General features: G+C 55.0%; 2 protein-coding genes across 3 annotated transcripts; one reads left to right on the forward strand and one right to left on the reverse strand.

The window, feature by feature from the left end:
* The first annotated feature begins 414 nt into the window (after nucleotides 1-414).
* On the forward strand, nucleotides 415-4,239 carry LOC115615398 (BPI fold-containing family B member 4-like). The gene is made up of 9 exons (XM_030503485.1): nucleotides 415-619; nucleotides 707-910; nucleotides 1,004-1,286; nucleotides 1,702-1,806; nucleotides 2,003-2,149; nucleotides 2,756-2,819; nucleotides 3,332-3,392; nucleotides 3,869-3,960; nucleotides 4,045-4,239. Exons 1-9 carry the CDS (start codon nucleotides 415-417, stop codon nucleotides 4,237-4,239), a joined length of 1,356 nt encoding a protein of 451 aa, XP_030359345.1.
* A 7,789-nt stretch (nucleotides 4,240-12,028) lies between these two features.
* Nucleotides 12,029-18,595, reverse strand: CDK5RAP1 (CDK5 regulatory subunit associated protein 1). 2 transcript variants are annotated; one of them, XM_030503522.1, is made up of 13 exons: nucleotides 18,355-18,595; nucleotides 17,663-17,766; nucleotides 17,170-17,204; nucleotides 16,353-16,456; nucleotides 15,946-16,156; nucleotides 15,017-15,137; nucleotides 14,499-14,729; nucleotides 14,173-14,270; nucleotides 14,007-14,062; nucleotides 13,761-13,891; nucleotides 12,975-13,124; nucleotides 12,413-12,553; nucleotides 12,029-12,277 (listed from the first exon to the last, which is right to left on the reverse strand). In XM_030503522.1, exons 1-13 carry the CDS (start codon nucleotides 18,569-18,571, stop codon nucleotides 12,197-12,199), a joined length of 1,680 nt encoding a protein of 559 aa, XP_030359382.1. In that variant the 5' UTR covers nucleotides 18,572-18,595; the 3' UTR covers nucleotides 12,029-12,196. The 2 variants fall into 2 exon arrangements, 1 of the variants encoding a protein (XP_030359382.1); XR_003994046.1 differs by having other exon boundaries at nucleotides 12,038-12,277; nucleotides 13,761-13,919; nucleotides 18,355-18,592.
* Between the last annotated feature and the right edge of the window lie 82 nt (nucleotides 18,596-18,677).

The raw sequence follows: 18,677 nt of genomic DNA on the forward strand, positions 1-18,677 counted from the left end.
GTGCCGTGAGCTTTGATAACACGCAGTGTTCTCCATAGCAGGGGAAGGACGCGACTTTGACACGCACCATTTTTTATCCGGCTGCATCTCTTTGAGTGCTCTTCTTTCAGGGCCATTTCGGAGCGGTGGGAAGCCATCTGTCTCTCAGTACAAGGTCCTCCTGCCTCATCTCCATCCTCTTGCTCTCTTTAAATGGCATTTTGTCCCTGCGAGCTTCTCTGCGATGCCAGGCACCAGCTCTGCAGTGGGTTAGCCCATGGGCATGGACATGCCAATGTGGAGCAGCTCAGCACTGTGCTTCAGTGGCTCCCTGATAACCAGCAGCAGTTTGACCTTTCTGGGTGGGAAAAGGTGCCTGGATCTGTATGTCCAGGGGGGAGCTGCCCCACCGCCCGGGAGCAGCACACAAGAACGATGGAGAGCCGGACCAGTGCTGAGGCTGCCGATTCCCATGGGATGGGAGTGGTGCGTGGACTGAGCTGGGTCTCTCCACAGGTGCCGGGTCAGGAGATGTTGCGCTTCTGGTGTCTCGCCCTTGCCGTGGGCCTCCTGCCCTCCTCCCAGGGCCTCCTCAACCTGGGCAATGTCCTTGGGCTGAGGCCAGGGCAACCCAAAGATGGTGAGCTCTGAGGTTTTCCGTGTTTCCCATGGGAGCATCGTGGCACAGGTGGAAGTCTGATTAGTAACTGGGACTTCCTCATTGCAGGTCTGCTTGGAACTGGTCTTCTTGGCAGTGAAGGTCTCATCAACAAAAAAAATGGATTGCTCGGCACGGGTCTTCTTGGTGAAGGTGGGCTGTTTGGTACCGGCCTCCTTAGCACGGGAAGTCCGAGTGGAAAAGAAAGTGGAGGTTCCACTGGTGCAGGAAAAGAATCCAGCAGCTCTGGGGTCCTCGGGACAGGCCTCCTAGGTGAGGAAGGTCTACTTGGCATGGGTGTGCTTGGGAGAGGAGGGCTTCTGGGCAGTGAAAGCCATGACAGTAATGGAGGTGTGACTGTTGCAGGAGGACAATCTGGCAGCAGCGGTCTGCTCGGCACAGGCATCCTTGGTGGAGATGGTGTCCTTGGCACAGGCATCCTTGGTGGAGAAAGCCTTGGCAATGGTCTCCTCGGCAATGGCCTCCTCGGCAATACAAGCCTTCTTGGACAGAAAGGTTTGCTTGGCACAGGGCTGCTTGGAAAAGGAGGTCTCCTGGGCAATGGAAGTCTCCTTGGTCTCGATGGTCTGCTGGGTACAGGAGGACTGCTGGGCAATGGAGACCCTGGCACGTCAACCCACTTCTCCTGGTAAGTGGGCACCGAAGCGCAAGGGTGGTGGTAAGGGTAAGAGGTCAGTCCAGAGGATAGGCTTCCACAAGGGGGTGCTTCAGGGGACCAGCTCATCCCTTTTATACAAACCACCAGTCCTGGGCTCACGTGAGGAGCTGAGATGGGTAAATCCCAACCAAAGATGGGAAAAGTCTTCTCCACAGGAGTGATGTGACACTGCGATGGGCACCCAGGAGGTGGGGGTATCTCCAGCAGGACACAGCCCTGAGCAAACTGACCCTGCTTTTAAGTTGTCCCTTCTCCACCTTCGCTTTTAACTGGGAATATCCACATAGGTAACAGGTCACAGAGTGAAGAGGGAGAGATGGGGCTGTGGGGTCTGCTTCTGCTGATCCTGCTGTCTCAAGGCCGGTTTGATTTGATGTTGACCCAGGCTGAAGGTGCTGAACCTCGAGAACGTCCGAGTGTCGTGCAAGGTTGTTCACGGTAGCGAGTTCGTGCTGAACCTGTACTCGAAGCTGGTGCTCCGCTTGCCAGGGTGAGCAGGGCTGGGGAGGAGGCGGGGGAGCAGGACCGGGGGGAGGATGGGATGTTCCCGGATAATGGAGAAACATCCCCAGATGCTGGTGAGACTAAAGCGTTATCCCAGCCAAGCCGGACCCAGCGGCTCCACCACAGCCACGTGCTGCTCCGGTTTCCTCCGTAACCCGCCGAGGTGCTTCCTTATCTTTCAGGATTTTTCAGTTTCTGAGCGGGTCCTCAGTGGAAACAAACATCACATCCCACATCATGCTGACCCAGGACACCCCCGGGGACCTCAAGCTGGTGTCTAAGGATTGCAACAACCTGCTTGTGGGCTTCAACTTCAACCTGCGGAAGGGGTGAGTGGGGGCACATCCCTGACACGGGCTGGTCTCACGCACAGAGCCCTGAGGTGGTTTTGCAAGGACAAATCCATCACTCAGGAGCTCAGCGCAACCTCTCTGTGCTTACCGGGGGCTCATCCAAGACCAGGTTGGACACAGGGTCTTGGAGCAACCTGCTCTAGTGGAAGGTGTCCCTGCCCATGGCAGGGGTTGGAATTGGATGAGCTTTAAGGTCCCTTCCAACCCAAACCAGTCTGGGATTCCGTGACTCTATGGTTGATATGCGCACTGGGAAACAGTTAAAACAACAGGCAGGACTTGCTGTGGGTCAGATCTTTGCAAGTCTGCAGCAGGGCAGAATTTCAGCCTCAAACCTGGGCACAGATTTACACTTTAGCAACCAGATTTTGAGGACCAGGTGGCAAAGTCCTGAGCATCAGTAATTCCTGCTGAAGCCTGGGGGAGCTGTGGGCTTGCAGCATCTTTTAACACAGAGCTAAGAGCAGACCACGGGTGCTTCTCTCCAGTGCCCAGTGTGGCAGAGCTCACGACTGTCTTGATGCCAAGCCCTGGGTTTGACACCTTCCCTGGTAATTTTTGTCTGTTTTCTTCCCTCTCCAGCTTTCTCACTAGCATTGTGAGCCGTTTGCTGAACAATTCTCTCCGGTCTCTCATACCCGCACTGGTGAGTGCCTGGAAGTCCTTCACTCTAAGAAGCTGCACTTATTAGAGCCCTTGCCATAGCTGTCCAGCAGATTTACGGACACACACTATATATATGTGCATGCAGAGACACACAGCCACATCCCATATGTGAATTCCCAAACTTCCTTGATCTTTCTTACAGTCCGGATTTATTTGTTAGGAGTAATTCAAATGCCATCACTCAGTGTTATGGGATAATTTGCACCCAATTGCTCTGTGAAAGGCCTCCTGGTTCTAGGATGGATGGTGAGCAGGGGTGACAGCCTCGCTTAGAGAAAAGGGGCTTCTGAGAAAACCCTTTGTTCTGTTCAATAGAACCGGCGCCACTTTGCAAAAGGGGCTGAACAATTGATATTGCTTTTTCCATGGAGGAAACTGTGAGGAGCTGATTGTTCCATCTTGATTTAAACCTGTGAATCTCAAGCAATATTAGGGAAACGTGTTGCTACACCCATGGTATTGTCTTGCATGTACCACTTGTTCCTGTTGCAGCTCTGCCCATTGGTGAACATCTGGGTCAGTATCATCAACATTAAGCTTCAATTCCTCAACCGTAAGTCGTTAAATTGTCTTTTCTAATTAATTTTTAGAGAGACACGTGGGCTCTGTGTCTCCAGCCACCTCCTTAGGCCCCGGGGTCCTCAGGGGAGCTGGACCCATGGGAGGAGTTGCTCTGCACAGCAAAGCTGGTGTGGGGAGCACAGTCCTGGCTCACTCCTGTGCCTGACATGGCAAAACCATCCCAGCCCTGCTGTTCTCCAGTGCTCAAGGCCGGGTTGGATGGGGCGTGGAGCAACCTGCTCTAGTGGAAGGTGTGCCTGCCCGTGGCAGGGGTTGGAGCTGGATGAGGTTTAAGGTTCCTTCCAACCCAAACCAGACTGTGATTCTGTGCTTCTCTGGTGCTGGGGCCATGGCTGGGCAGGACTGTGCTCCCCAGCCTCTGGCTTCGTGCACCAGCACGGGCAGAGCACTCTGGTAGGCTCCTGGACAAGCAGCTGGCTCTGCCCAGCCCTGTTGGCCTCTCCCCAGGTGTCGTCTCCTTCGGGCTCCTGGGGAAAATCCACTCTGCCCTCTCCAGTTTGCCGGTGTCGTCCGGGCACTACATGGAGCTGGATCTGCAGGTATGGCCGTGTCCCGTCCCCAGCTCTCGCCTCCCCTCCCGCACCCTCCCCGCTCACACCTTCATCTCTCCTTGCTTTCTGCAGAACTACCCATTCCCAAGCGCCTTCATCGACTGGCTCCTGCAGAGTAAGTCCAGGCACAATGGGGATCCCCACCGTGAGCCAGACAGGGGCAGCCGTGGCTCTGGGGATGCTCACGGCGATGCAGCCCTCATGCGGCTTGTGGTGGGGAGGGGGTCCCCGTGGCCCTGGGGTGCTGCCGAAGCTTTCGGGTGCTGATGCATCTCAGGATGGTCCCACGAAGCGCCTGCACCCCACGCGGTGGTGTTGGGGTGGTTCATGGTCCCCAGTCCTCAGAGACATCCCCCAGCTCATCACTCGGTGGCTCCGGGTGTACGGTTGTGAGGCAAAGTCTGTGTTCTGCTACACAGGCCCTGCACAGCCCTGGAAAAGTCACTTCACCTCTCATAAGAGGATTTAATAATATTTACTTAATGGGAGTGAATAATGGTCCTCGGGATGCTGTGAGGATTAATTAATATTTGCAGAGGTGATTGGAAGAGCTTTCAGCCTCATATGCATGCAAGTTAATATATAGAGGAGGGAAGGAAGAGCTGGACGCGGTCCCGGCTTCCCTCAAGGCATGTTCCTCAGGGCACTAAATCAGCTCTATGCATGCAGCTGGGGGGTCTTGGGCTGTTGGCACGTCAGGCACCGGGAGCCCAGCCCCATGGATGGGAGCTGTAGGGGTTTAATGGGGCTGGGATGCACTGACCTGGGTCCCTCTCCCCAGTCACAGGCATCAACCCTGGGAGCATTCTATAGCCGTGGGGCCGGCAGCGCCGTGGGTAAGGATGTTTTGCTGGGAAGTGGCTCAGAGCTCCGGTGCCGGTGCTGGTGCCTGGGCTGGCTGAGCTGAGCCGAGCTCTCCAGAGCTGGCCTGCACTGATGGGGAGCACGGAGCTGCTGCTCCAAGCTCCTGCGCTGCCCGAAACCTCAGCTCCAGTGTCCCCACAGGTATCCCCACGGCCATTCCAACCGCTCCACCCCGAGGAGGAGGAGAGAGGGAGGAAGATTGCTGGATACATGGAGAACGGACATGAAAATAGAGAAACCCAAGAAAATACACTGCTTCTTCTGCATTACATTTCAGCCTTATCAGCCTTTGGTGTCTCAGTCCAGCCCAGGGTTAGCAGTGCCGAGAGTTATCTTTGCTGATGGTTAGGTGTGCCAATGCACTGCTCCCACTGGATCTAGGGGCAGGAGTCCCGGGCCATGCTCATGTGCCCTCCCAATGTCATGGCCATAAGCGACTCATTAGGGCACCCACTGATGAAGGTACAGCCCAATCCCAGCCCTTCCTTACACACCCCATGTTCTGCCTGGCCCTGGGCTGTGTTTTGGGCTGGGAATTGCTCGGCATGGAGGAGCCTTTCCTGGTGCTGGACCAAGACCCCCGCCCCCAAGGCTGGCAGCGGGAATGTCATCCCATGCAGCCGCCCCATGGGAATTCTGTGAGTTTGCACCAAATCCCTGTGAAGGGAGAGAAAAAGACAAACACCAATGGACTGTGGATGCTTTGTCTTTGCTCTCCTTCTGCTTTGTGATGAATTTACCATTTCAAAAGGAAATGTTGCTGTTTCCGGTGATTTCATTCTGTTAAAAAGAGGGCAGAAAAAGGCCTAATCCAGCTGGTGCTTGGCTGATGTGTTCCCATACAGTTGTGCTTTGAGTGGATCAGAGAAAATGCTATCCTTGTAATGTCTTGTAATCTCCAAGTGGAGCTGAATGTCTTGTATGGTGGGTGAGGCGGATTCACATCCCTTCTGTTACTGCTTACAATAAAAAGGGTTTTTCTTCATCTGCATTCCACACGTGACTTGGTTCCTTTCCAAACTGCCAAAGGATTTCTGTGTTTGCAAGGGGTTTGTTATTTATCTCCCCATCAGCCACAGGAGTAACTCACAGGCAAAGAATATTGAACAGGTAAGTCTGCTGGCAAGGTGGGGAACCGTGATGAGTCCAAGCCCTGCCAGCCCTGACCACCCCCTCTCAGTTAAGGCCACACAAACGTGGTCAATGTGAGCAATAACTGTTCCCCTCATTTGTATTTATGCAGATTTATTCTGCCCTTGTCCCTCAGCTGCTGGTTCCTTTATTCTCTGTTCCTGCTCCCCGCGTGTTGCCAGCGAGCCGGGAGCTGTTTGACATGAGCAAACACGTCCCTTGTGCGCTGCTGGGGCTGGTCCCCTGGGCTGGGGCTGGGACCAGGACCCCACACGGCACTGTGTGGCACCAGCCGCTTCCTAATGCCGCGGTGGCTCTGCTGGGTTGCACCAACACCCTCCTCTGCCTCTGCCCATCACTGATCCCTCTGCTCCTGCCCATCCCATGGGCTCAGGGAGGATCCTGTGAGCTGGGTTTGAAGGCAGCATCTTCCCCCCATGTCCCTGCTCCCAGGGCTCCTGCTCACATCCCGGTGTCTCGGTCGGAGCACGGGACCTGCTTCACACCCCACATTTACACTCGACTTTGCAGCCAGCCCCAGCCCCGGCTGCGGGATTCAGCTCTTCCTCGCTGAGGGCATTCAGAAGCAGAGGTGGGAGGAGCAGCACAGCTGAAGGTGCTGGGAAAGGGGGACATGGTGGGTGCCTCTGCAGCCAGCACAAGCACCGTTCTGGGGCTTCACGTCTCAGCTGGGTTTGACAGGAATGGGTTTTGTGTTGAACTGGCTCAGTGCAGGACCCCCGGCTCTGCCGCAGCAGTGGCACAGGGGAGCAAAGGCTCAACTGGACGAGTGACGAGCTCCTGTGCAGCTGAACCACAACTCGGGTGTTTCAGCTCAAGGTCTCCACAGAGTGATTTGTGTGAGAAAAGCTGCCAGGTTTTTCATTCTCAGGAAATCAGAAGCTTTTCACTGGGGAAAGCCCATTTCCCCACGGCCCAGCCCATGCCTCTGCCACGGCAGCGCGGTCAGAAGGCTGAGTACTTCAAATGCCCACCAGAAAAACAGCTTTTAAATGCGCAGTGGCGAAATGTGAGGTCTGAGCCGGTGGGTGAGGGTTTGCTTTGGCCGCTGTCCATGTAAAACCAAAGCCCTGAAGGCAAACAACAGCCTCGGCTTTCACTGGGCTCTGCCTTCCTCTTTTGTAAGGTGCTTTGTTGTACAAGAGCACCCGCCCCTGTTGGAACCCAGCTCTGAGCATCTCCCAGGCTCTCCCACCCAAGAAGGGAAGGGGTGAGCCTTGGGAGATGGAGAGCAGCCCATTGCTTGCAGCCGAGCACCGTGGATGCCACCCAGTAACCGGGTCTGGTTTGTCCCCATTTGGGTACCATTGCTCCCAGCAGGTCTGTGCTGGGCTCTGTGCTGAGCACAGGGTGGGGAAGGTTTTCCCATCAGCAGCTTTTGAAAATGGAGTTTATATAAGGAAATCATGAGCAGAATCTTTATTTCAAACGTCAGCCCATTTCCCTGCTTTAAAGAGAAACTGTTCTGTGAAACGCCTGCTCAGTTCTGACAGCTTCAAAGCTCCCCCCCCCCGGCCTTCCCAAGAGTTCCTGCAACTGAATAACAAAACGATTATGTTAAAAGAAAACAATAAAAACAGGTTAAAAGCAGCCTAAATAACCCGAAGGGGATGGAGCAGCTTGACTAGGCTCAAACCCCCGCACCAGGGTTGACTTGACCAAAGCTGAGTCTCGTTCCTGTTCCTGTACTCCAGCCCATGCCCTTGGCACCCGGGTGGCTGCAGAGGGGAGGAGGAACCCCCCGTCTGGCTGCTCCTTGCCACGGGGCTGTGGTGAACATCACTCACCTGATGGCTCTGTTAGCGATGCCACTGCACATCCAGGCACTGCCAAACCAGGGCTCCTTTCAGGGAATCAGGCACCTTCCTCCTCACCGACACAAGAAGAGAGGTTTGTTCTTGCATTAATCCTCTCACCCATGTCCCTCCCCTGCCCTGCCTTGCCACATGTACTCGACTCTCAGAAAGGAAGCCCATTGCATTTTCCTGGGCTTAGGAAGGAGACTGAGGAAATTTGGGTGTTTTCAATGCCAATAGGCTTTGCTTTGACACCACTGAAGACACAGTGAGATAATCCCTGAAGCCAGCTCCCCGACTGCTGGGAAAAGTGCCTCCAACAGGAACAGAGACCCCAGGCACAGCCCCTTGAAATAATGAGAAATAATTCCCTTTCACTTCCAGTTGCCTAGAGGAAGTTCTGCCAAGAGGGGTGAGAATGTCCCAGCACCCTGTCCAGCTGAATCTTAACAGTGTCCAACATCGGGGAATCCAGCACTTCCCAGGGGAGATTATTGCAATGGCTGATTGTTCTCACTGGGAAAAATTGTCCCCTTTTGTCCAGTTGGAATCCCCCCCAGGAGTAACCTGTGCCCATCACCCCTCGTCTGTTCCATGGGACTCCTGTGAAAAGAGACCCTCAGAAAGTCATCCTCTGTTCTTTCCAGCCCAACCTGCTGTCCACATGGATTGCACCACCTCAGCCTCATGGAGGCATTTGAATTACTCTATTGACTCACGAGAGCACCAGCTTGGCAGAGCTCAGCCTGGGATTAGAGGGGAGCAGAGACACCCCAGGGTCACCTCCATTCACTGGCATTGACCATCCTTCCCTCACTGATCCGTGTCTATTAAATAACTCAGGCAGCAGGGGAAAAAATACTTGAATAAAAATATCTGGAAGATATGGAGCCGTTAATGAAAAGCATCAGAAAATAGATATCAAGTAATGACACCATGATGAGAGCTTATTAATAGCAAAGTCTAAAGATAAAGCTAATTTAAAGCTGATGAGACAGGACATCTCATCTCCAGGAGAACAAGAAGTCAATAGCTGGCTGTCAGTACAGGAATAAATTGCTCACAAGGGAGGAGGGAAAGCCACAGGCCCCAGAGCAGCAGTTGCTGTGACAGACGTGCGAGACCCACTCTGCATTCACAAAGCCCTGGAGAGCCGAAGGTGCCATTCACATCCCGTTGGCATTCCATGCACATCCAGCAGTGCTCCAGGACATTGCACAGATGGAAATGCTGATCCTGGCGCTGGGTGGGCTGTGAAGCAGCTTGGGGCTGGTGGGGGCCCACCAGGACCTGGCCACTGCCCAGTGCCGCAATGGACAGTCCCTTGAGTTCCCAGTGCAGCAGCATTCACTGTCTGAAGGAGCCCTTAGGAGCAGTCGTACCCTTCCTGCTGGAGCCCAGCCACAGCCTGTTCCAGAAAGGAGTGAACTGAAGCTATAAATCATTTTAGAAACAGAAAACCTTTTAAAAAGTTCTTTATGTCGCATTAAATCCCGAAGCTTCACGAAAACACCTTCAGCAATAGTGATGAAAAGCCACCAAAAGAACCCCCATGGACCCCAGCCCACAGCAGAGGTGGTGCAGGAGGAGGAGGCTGGGGGGAAAGGACTGGCGGGCACAGAAGCCTGTCTGCTCAAGTGACATCCCCTGGGAAAAGCAAAGGAGCTGCTCAGAGCATCGGAGATGGGCTCAGGGCTGGACAGGGGTAAACAATGGTGGGATCTATGTTGAGGCTGTCCTCAGGCTGATAACTGCTGTTATGAGCAGAGGAACACGGCTAAGAGTGTCCACTGCCGCCTGTCCCTCCTCCCCGTGAGCACAGCCAAGACCTGAGGACAAACAGGTTTGCTCTTTAGGGCTGTGTGATGGTCTCCAGAGAATAAACGGGCTCTTGTTCTGTCTGACAGAGGCCTTTCTGCCACGTGAAGCTGTTTGTGTGCCCGTGGTGATGTCCCGCCACACGCTGCAAGCAGAGTGGAACACGTGCAGGTTGTGTTGTGAAACCCCGGTGTCAGGAGATGCCTCAGGGCACAGCGAGCGCCTGTGAGCAAACGTCATCCCACCACTTTAGGTCTGTGCTGGGAAAATCCATCTGCCAAGAGCCTGGTGAGGTGTTTGCCCACGGGTGGGACTGGGCAGGACTGGCTGGAGGAGGCACAGAAGCATTTGTGTTCTGCAGGAGGAGCTGCTGGGCAGGGATCTCCCTCAAAAGGACTGGCTGAGTGCTCAGGATGCTGGTGGAACCCCAGCCCAGCAGACAGGGTACCACAGAACTCCTCACACTTGGCAGCAGCAGGACAGGCTGGAGGGACCAACGTGACATATGTGAGATGCTGCGTGAGAGGGCTGAGTGCTGGCACTGCCCTTGCCGGTGGCGTGAGCTGCTGTGAACACTGAGCTCTGTCAGACACTTACCCACGAGCCTGCCCGGTCCTGCTGTGAATCAGGAGGGAGTTGTGGAGTCAAGAGGTGTGAAGGAGAAGGGGCCCCCAGGGCCACCTTGCAGAGGCTGTGCCTGGAATAAGCCTCTACTTTAATCAGAGACTCCATTAAACCAAATGAGAGGCAGATGTTCCAGGGCAGGGGCTGCTGGGCCCAGCTGGGGGCACACAGGACAGCACAGACCTGCCCCCAGCAGCACCAAGGCTCTTATCACCATGTACTGGTGATGCTGGGCCGGAGCCACAGTCATGGGCCACGTCCCCAACCTTTACTGACAGCTACGGCAGCGACCGGTCTCAGGGGGCTCCCCGGCAGTGCTGCAGCCCATGCCCAGTGCACAAATCAGCAGGAGAATGTGAACTTAGAACCAGAGGAACACAAAGAGCAGACCAAGCAGATAACCCCAAACCCGTGCCCATAAACACCTCCTTTGTTCTAACCTGCTTTTTTTTCCCCTGACTTCTGGCCCCATGGTGTTACTTCTCACAGTTTCCATCCCAAGCGAGTGGATACAGGAAGGCTGAGCACATGGAACACTGCACTGCACAGAGAGGAGGGATTTAGGATGGGGGGTTGGACCTGAGGAGGACTCCTGAGTCATCCCTGAAACAAAATCCCACCCACCATCCAACCCGTCCTGTTTTCCTCTGAGGAACGTCTCCTCCTGCACGCAGGAGCAACAAGACCAGCTTTCAGACTGTAACAGGGCTGCTGTCTCCTGCAGGCCCTCAGGAACACACCAGAACTTGTTCTCAGAGTTTGGTGAGTACCGAGCTGCGTTACAGGATGTATCTCATAACGACCCTTATGGAATTGGTTGAAATTAAGGCTTTTAAACATTGGATAATAAAAACCTGGGAGGCCTCTTTGCTGGTAACACATCCCAGATAGTCGTGTTCCTACCAAGCCTGGGTACCGATTCCTGGATCCATTTCCACAGCAGAGATAGGTGTTTACATTAGCCAGTATTCCGCTGTACCACAGCATTCCCAGCAGAACTAACCCCTTCCCATCGCTGAGGTTTGCTGAAATACTACAGCCCTTCAGCTCCCAACAGCAGAGTATGCGGGCACAAACCAGTGTGGGGGATGTGAAGCCCTGTGGAGTCCGGGGCTCTCCCTGCTCAAGCAAAAGAAACACACAGGAATGAGCACAAGACACACATTCAGCCTCCCCAGCAGCCGGATTCGGGGAGCAAACCTTCTGACAAGTGACACAAACCACATCCCACCTTTAGCCCCCGATAAAAACACATTCCTGCTTCCAGGCAGTACCAAAGGGCTGACCCAGCCTCCAAGGTCACCGTAAGCACTTCCTAACAGACGCTCTGCTGCCTTAAAACCTCAGCCTCATCCTTGAGGCCAATAAAAACTAAGAGGCGAGGTAAATGGTGAGCACTGTAGCTCCTCGGGGAGCCTGTGCAGTGAGCGTGGCCACCTCCTCCTCATTAGGCTCTTGCCCTTGCAGTAATGACTGTAAAACCACTAGAGCTGGCCTCACGGAGGGCACCCTGCGAAGAGGTGCTTGTGGGGAGGAGGTCAGAGCAGGGAAAGGTGCGTGTCAGCCCTTCTGACGGCCACGGGTCTGGCTGCACAGAGAAGTGAGCTGAGAGCAGTGCTGCACGCCACTTCTCAGCCTGGGCTGCATGAGAGGAGGTGCCCAAAGCCAGAGGACAGCCCTGCAGCAGCGCAAGGGCAGGCTGAGCCTCAGAGCAAGTGAAAATACAGCATCACACGGTACTTGGGTTTGGCAATTCAACACACAGCTTCCACCCCTTTCACCTACAAACTTGCACAGATCTGTGAAGGGCAGATTGTTGCCAAACCAGAAATATATATATTTACTATTATTTCATACATATATATTCTAATATACATATACATCCCTGGTTCTACCCTATCTCCTGACCAAACTTCCTCATTGCTTCCTGGAGAAACGTGCTGCTTCTGTCCCACAGCAGCAGGGACAGCTCAGTGACAAGCTGCAGAGCGGGAGAGGGTTGTGCGGCGGAGCGGAACTCCCTTCAGGGTCTGGGAGCTGGCGGAGGTTACCTGAAAGGAACAGCACAAGGAACAGAAACTGAGGCAGATCTGTTCTAATTTTAGGCTCTCCTGGCAGCAGCTGCTCTGGAGAACAGCAACTGCAAGAAAAAGAGCCCAAGGAACCAAGCACCGCACTCAGGTCACCTTCACCAGCACGTAGTCCCCTGGCTGGGCCCTGGCCGGAGCCTGGCAGCCCACAGCATCCTCCACCTCAGCATCGGGGAAGATCACCTTGATGTTGCCGTCATTCCTGCCACACAGCTCCAAGGCAGAGCGCTTGCTGGGCTGGAAGGAGGACAGGGAACATTACCTGCCTGGCAGCAGCTCTGATCCACTGCTGGGCTTTACTGCCTCAGGAATTAATTGAGCACTATTGCCAGCATTAAAATCCTCGTTGCACACTGTTAAACTTGCCATGTTAGCAAGTGCTCTGGCTGAGCTGCTGTGCTGACACCCACACCCCAAAGCCAGTGTTTCAAAGCCTGCCCTAATTCAGTGCTTGGCCAGAGACATGTCTCTAACCTATCCCACCCCAGGGTGCTCAGCTCAGGGCTCTAGAAAAGACAGACTGTGTGAAGCTTAAGGGTGAAGAGACAGTCTTGGAGTCCTAGGATTGTGTGGGGAAAGTGAGAAAGGAGGGCAGAAGTGATGACTGCTGTGTACAGCCTAAGAGGAGGGGAGAGGACTCCGTTCCAGGCACACTCACCCCCTCCACCAGCACCAGCTGACACTGGCCCACCATGGTCTCGTTGGCCCTTGCAGCCTCCTCCCGAAATACAGTGATGAGCTCCTGCAGTCGCCGCTGCTTTACCTCTGCAGGCACATCGTCCTGCAGGCGGTGAAACGCCCGGGTCTTCTGTGGACAAACAGAGCAAGGGTGGCCTCAACAACCAGACAGAAATCAGAACCTGGTCTGCCCCCAGCCAGCTCGGCTGCTCCTCCAGCAACAGCTTTCCATGCGTGACACTTTGCATTTACAACCTCAAGGAAGGTTTTCAGTGCTAAGCACCAGCAACATCTGAGTTCCTCACATTCTTTCTGCAGCACCTTTTTGGTAGAAGGTTTGATGTAAGACACTGAGTATCAGTGGCTGTGTGGAGCAGTTCTGCAGCTCCTATGAGATGTCTGTTGCCTGTTTGTCCACAACAACAGATTCTGCTACTTCTAGTGCCATGTTATGAAAGGTGACCCATATTCCTGTCCTCTTCCCCATCAGCATCTCACACTTTGGAGGGCATTCTAATGGAGACCTATCCATTCTTCTCACACAAATACCTTCTGAAAATTCACCACTTCTCTCCAGACTCAATTGACAGAGTCGCTGTCCCTGGCTCCCGCCCAGCTCCATCAGCACAATTTCTTATTGACAAATAAGAACACACCCGCAGCACCGGGTCTCTGCAGGACAATGTCTTAGGGTGAGAAACAGCACTCAGGAGCTGGGTGAGATGCCCAGAGGTAACAAGTCTGCTCCATCAGGTCCTGCGCTCACCTGTCTCATACTGTAGGCAAACAGGAAGCCCACGTTGTAGCAGACTTCCCGCAGCAAGGACACGGTCTGCTGGTGATCTTCTTCTGTCTCTCCACAGAAGCCGGCGATGAAATCGCTGCTTAAGCTCACCCCTGTCACGGAGACACAGCTTTGCACTTCCTCAAGGAAGAGAGGAATGATCCGCTTGAGAAAGGACAGCAAGATACAGCTGTGCTGGGCTCAGACCAAGCCAAAGGCAACACTTACCTGGAATGGATTCACGCACGTGGTGTACAAGCTCCAAATACGCTTCTCTTGTGTATCTGCAATGAACAACACATGGATTTGCTCATCAGAAACCCACGACTCTGGTCAGAAACCAGCAGCCTGAATCAGGGGCCAGGGCACAGGGCTCCCCATGGTGATCGCTCACCCGCGTCGCATGGCCTCCAGGACTCGTGTGCTTCCGCTCTGCGCTGGGAGGTGAAGCTGTTTGCAGATGTTGTGTCGCTCCTGGATAAGCTGCAGGACCTGCGATGAGCAATCAGGAGGCAACATCACAGAGAGCTCAACTCTACCAGGCTGCCAAGGGGAGAGCCAGCAAACTGCAAACCTGCCAGCTTTAGCACAGACATCCCGCCTCCCAGGAGCTGCTGTTCCCATTCTGGGATTCAGCATTCCCTTTGGGAAGGAAGCACAGCCCACACGTAGCAGTTCAGAGCCTGCCCGCAGAGGTCCAGGTGTTTATTTTACACTTGCCTCATCAGGGAAGTCCTTGGGGTGTGGGGAGGTGAAACGGATCCTCATTTCTGGATCAATCCTGGACACCTGGTCCAGAAGATGTGCGAAGCGCAAACCTCCTGGCTTGGCTCTATAGACTGTGCTAAAGCCACGGCTGAGGCCTGGGGCTGCAGCTGATTGAAACTGCACCTCAGACATGTCTCGAAAGCTGTTGACGTTCTGACCCAGGAGGGTCACTTCTTTCACCCCCTACAATAGACAGAGGAACAACCATAACCTGGTAAGGATGGCTACACTGCAAGTAGTCATGGTTCCACTCTTCCTTCTAGGAGCAGCCTCCAAAGGAAGCCCTCCCTTCCCTGTCTGCTGCAGAGTATTACAAGGGGAATCAAAAAGCCACTGGTGGAACTCTATGGTAACCTCATCTCTGCAGATAAAGGTAGTGCATTCATCAAAGGTACCACTGAAGTCACCTTCACTGAGAACCAGCCCTTCTCCAATGCCTTGGGACAGGAGGGCAGGAGGCTCTGCCTCACCTGATCCGAGAGCATCCTCACTTCCTGCAGGATGGATGCGATGGGGCGGCTCCTTTCCCGGCCACGGGTGAAGGGCACGATGCAGTAACTGCACATGTTGTCACAGCCCCGCATGATAGATCTGCCAAGAGCAAGTACAGGTCATTCCACCATCACTCCAGAAGAGTCATCCAGGTTGCATCCAGCCCTGCCTCATCAACCGCTGCCTTCATCAGTGCCCCCAGCCTGCAGCACACACAGCACCAGCTCTGAACACAGCTCTCACACACTGCTCCAGCCAGCTCTGGCTTCTGCTCACCCCCAGCAAACACCTCCTCGTTCTTCATGCACATTTCCAGAAACATGGAAAGCAACTGCTGAGGCACAGACTTGCACCACAGCCTGGCAGGGATGAGAGATCCTTCTGCATCCTGTTCCTACAGAGGGTGATACCGTCGCTCTGTCTCTATGGCCAAGCTGAGCAGAGTCTGATTTCATGTTTGGGATTCTTATTAGCAAAACTAAACAAATGGCAATGAAACCAACAGAAGCTACAGCTCATGGAGGATTAGAAGAATTGAATGGGAAAACCTGGGACAGGGCATGGCAGAAGGGAGGGGGAGAGAGAGGCGCAGGCTTCAGTGGGCACAGACATCAGTGGGACAGGAACCACTTGGTGCAGTGCCAGGCTTACACAACCAGTGCTCCCCAAGGAGAACAGGAGCAGCCCACGGCCAGCCAGAGCAGGGGCAGCCTCTCCAGGGCTCAGTCGCACAGTGAAGCAGCAGCAAACACTCAGTCTGGTAGACTCATGCTTCTGGGCTTGCAGGAGCAAGTGCAACCAGGCATTGCATCTCCCGGGTAGCTGCTGCCACCGACGTGCCTGTTGTGCACAGCAGCATTTCCAAACCAGAGCCACAGAAACACGCAGAGGAAAAAGAGGTGCTTACACAAACGCTGTCGTGCCACCTGCACTAGTCTGGACAGGCAGAATGTCTGCATAGGTCTCATCTAGCGACAGCAGGACATTGGCAGCTTGTTGGCCAGACTCTGCCACGGCCAGCAGCCGGGGGAGGTCACGGTATGCATCAGGGCCTGCCACAATGTCCACCAGCTTCTCCCTGTGCAGAATCTCCTCCTTCAGCCTCTCAGCCATGCATCCTGCAGTCAAGGGAGAAGGGTCCTTGTGAGGAGGTGCCCACCCTCCATCACACCTCTGCACCCCTTTGCTAGCTGCTTTCAGCATGCAGCAAAGGCTTGGTGCTGCCAGAGGTGGGGAGGAAACGCAGCAGAAGGGGCGGTGGGGCACTGAGGGGCCGGGGCACACACTGTGTGCTGCCTGCTGCTGCACAGGTACCCAGAATCCCGATGCGCAGAGGGGAGCCAGCCTGCTGCTGCCGCCGGGCCTTCAGCGCCCTGAGGTGCCGCAGGCGGTTCCAGATGGCCTGTTCTGCCTTCTCCCTGTGGAGCCAGGAAAACAGCCGTTGTTCCAACTGTTGCACTTTAACAGCCCCCAGCCTGAACCAGCCCAAGTGCTTTGAGAGGAGAATTCAGCTAAAGTCAGGAATCATCCACCACAGGAAAGTGTGATCTGTGCTGTGTGCATTATGCCTTGTCTCTCTTATCTACAATCGTTTTGCTCACTCGGCAGCACCTGCGCTGCAGAAACAGCTCAGGGACTAAGCTCTTATAGAGAATCAGCCTGTCTGAGCCAGCCAACACGAGCTGCTTTGCAGGGGACAATGAGTGTCCTGTATCTTCTGCATTCAGAAAAAACAAGCAAAGTTCCCTATAATTTACATCCCAAATTGCCCCTAAAAGTATTCCCCGATTTCTGACGTACAGGCCCTGCACTAGAGACAGTCACTTCCAGAGAAGACAGAATATTTAAAAAAAAAATCATCATCATTAAAGCACCAATCTGTACAGGTCTCCAACTGCCCACGGCCTGTTCGCAGGGCTGACACCACCAAACAACTTCTCATTATACAGAAAAGCAATTGATGGCACAATTCACATTACACATCCCAGCATCAGCCAGCTCTACCCTCAGCTACCCAGGCAGTTTCACATCTGCATCCTCCTCTTCCCACACAACGCATTTATCACCTTGTTTTTCAAATGGCACTTCCTTAAGAACTGCCCCAAACCAGCAGCGACAGAAGCTTCCTTACCTGATGGAACAGGTGACCAGGAGAATCACGTCTGCCTGCATTGAACCACAAAAGAGGGAAATGAATTTGTAACGGCCAAACGCTAAGTGCTCACTCCCTGCAGGAGTAACCTGAGGAGGCAGACTATAAAAACCACTTAGTTCAGTGGAAAAGATCTGCCCAAGTATGTGGTGGGTTTCAACAACAAAGGTGCAAGAAACTAACAGAAGACCAGCAGTCTTCTACTACATGAGAGAAGTAAACTCAAAGATGAGTCAGGAGCATCCCACTGTGTCCAATCCCTCTCCAACTGAGAGGGAGCCCAGCAGTTGAAAGAAGAAAGACAACCCACAGCTTTCCAGCACACTTATTAAGTAGTTTCCTTCACTCCACAGAAGTTAGGCTGCAAAAACCCCAACACCCCACAGGGCTGTGCTCCAGACAAAGGCTGGGACTCGCAGGCACAGCAGCAGCGTGCTGCCTGCCCTGCAGGAGCGCTGCCAGGGGACCTCACCTCATCCAGCTGCTTTGTCCTGGTGTAGCCGTTCTTCTGCAGGATGGCCCAGGCGATCTCTGTGTCGTTGACGTTCATCTGGCAGCCGTACGTCTCCAGGTATACTGCAACAAAGGCACCGTGGAGCAGGAGCCCACCTCAGCTCCCACCTACAGCCTGTTCCTGGCACCTTTCCTATAGGAAGGCACCTTCAGCCCCACCACTGCAGAGAGTCAGGCGAGCAGCACAAAGGCTGCCTTCACCTGCAGCCCGCACAGGAAGAATAAACCAAGGACAAAGATGACTCTGGGAAGCCTGAGTGCCTCAGAGCATGTCGCTGCAACAGGACAGGTCTGGGCTGTGGCTTGCAGAGAAGCAGAAGCGACGTTATTGCTGTGATATAGTGCACGACCAGCCCTTCCCAAAGCATCACAGCTGGAAAGCTCTGCCCCAGCCCCGCACAGAGGTGCCGGAGCAGCCGGCTCCCCAGCCCAGCTTCACGGCGGGGAGACACCAACGAGCTGGGCTTCTCCTAACGTCCAACCCCCCCAGGGTCCTCAGAGCACCCACACACCCGTCCCCCCGCACACGCCGCACGGACTCCGCGCTCCGGGCACCACCGGCCCCTACAGCAGCCCCAGCGGCGGGCACGGCAAACCGCCCCGGCCCCGCAACACCCCCGGGGGGAACGGCGGCACCGCAGCCCCACGGACCTCTCCCGGTGCCCGGGGCAGGGCCCGGCTCCGGCGGCGGCTCCCCCGCGGCGGCCCCCCTCAGGAAGTGGCGCAGGTCGGGCCCCGCGGGCAGCGCGGCCCCGCGGCGCCCCGGCCGCTCCCCCGGCCCGCAGCGCTCCCGCCGGGCAGCCCCGCGCCGGGCAGCGGCCCCGGCCCAGCGGAGCAGCCCCCGCAACGCCCGGCCCCACGGCAGCATGGCCGCGCCGGGCGCGGCGGGGCCTTTAGCGGGACGGACCGGGCGCGGCCCCTCCAAAGCGGTGTCCCACCCCCCTCCCGGGCCCCGGCGCTCCGTTCCGCGCTGC

This window comes from Strigops habroptila, chromosome 13 (genome assembly GCF_004027225.2).
Source record: "Strigops habroptila isolate Jane chromosome 13, bStrHab1.2.pri, whole genome shotgun sequence".
Lineage (NCBI taxonomy): Eukaryota > Metazoa > Chordata > Aves > Psittaciformes > Psittacidae > Strigops > Strigops habroptila.

Coding starts and splice junctions, on each gene's coding strand:
- LOC115615398 (XM_030503485.1), top strand. CDS start 415: ATGGAGAGCCGGACCAGTGCTGAGGCTGCCGATTCCCATGGGATGGGA. Junction 1,807..2,002: donor CTGGTGCTCCGCTTGCCAGG/GTGAGCAGGGCT, acceptor CTTATCTTTCAG/GATTTTTCAGTTTCTGAGCG. Junction 3,961..4,044: donor ACATGGAGCTGGATCTGCAG/GTATGGCCGTGT, acceptor TGCTTTCTGCAG/AACTACCCATTCCCAAGCGC.
- CDK5RAP1 (XM_030503522.1), bottom strand. CDS start 18,571: ATGCTGCCGTGGGGCCGGGCGTTGCGGGGGCTGCTCCGCTGGGCCGGG. Junction 16,457..17,169: donor CTGGTCACCTGTTCCATCAG/GTAAGGAAGCTT, acceptor CTGGCTCCACAG/GGAGAAGGCAGAACAGGCCA. Junction 12,554..12,974: donor AGCTGGTGCTGGTGGAGGGG/GTGAGTGTGCCT, acceptor TCCTCCTTCCAG/CCCAGCAAGCGCTCTGCCTT.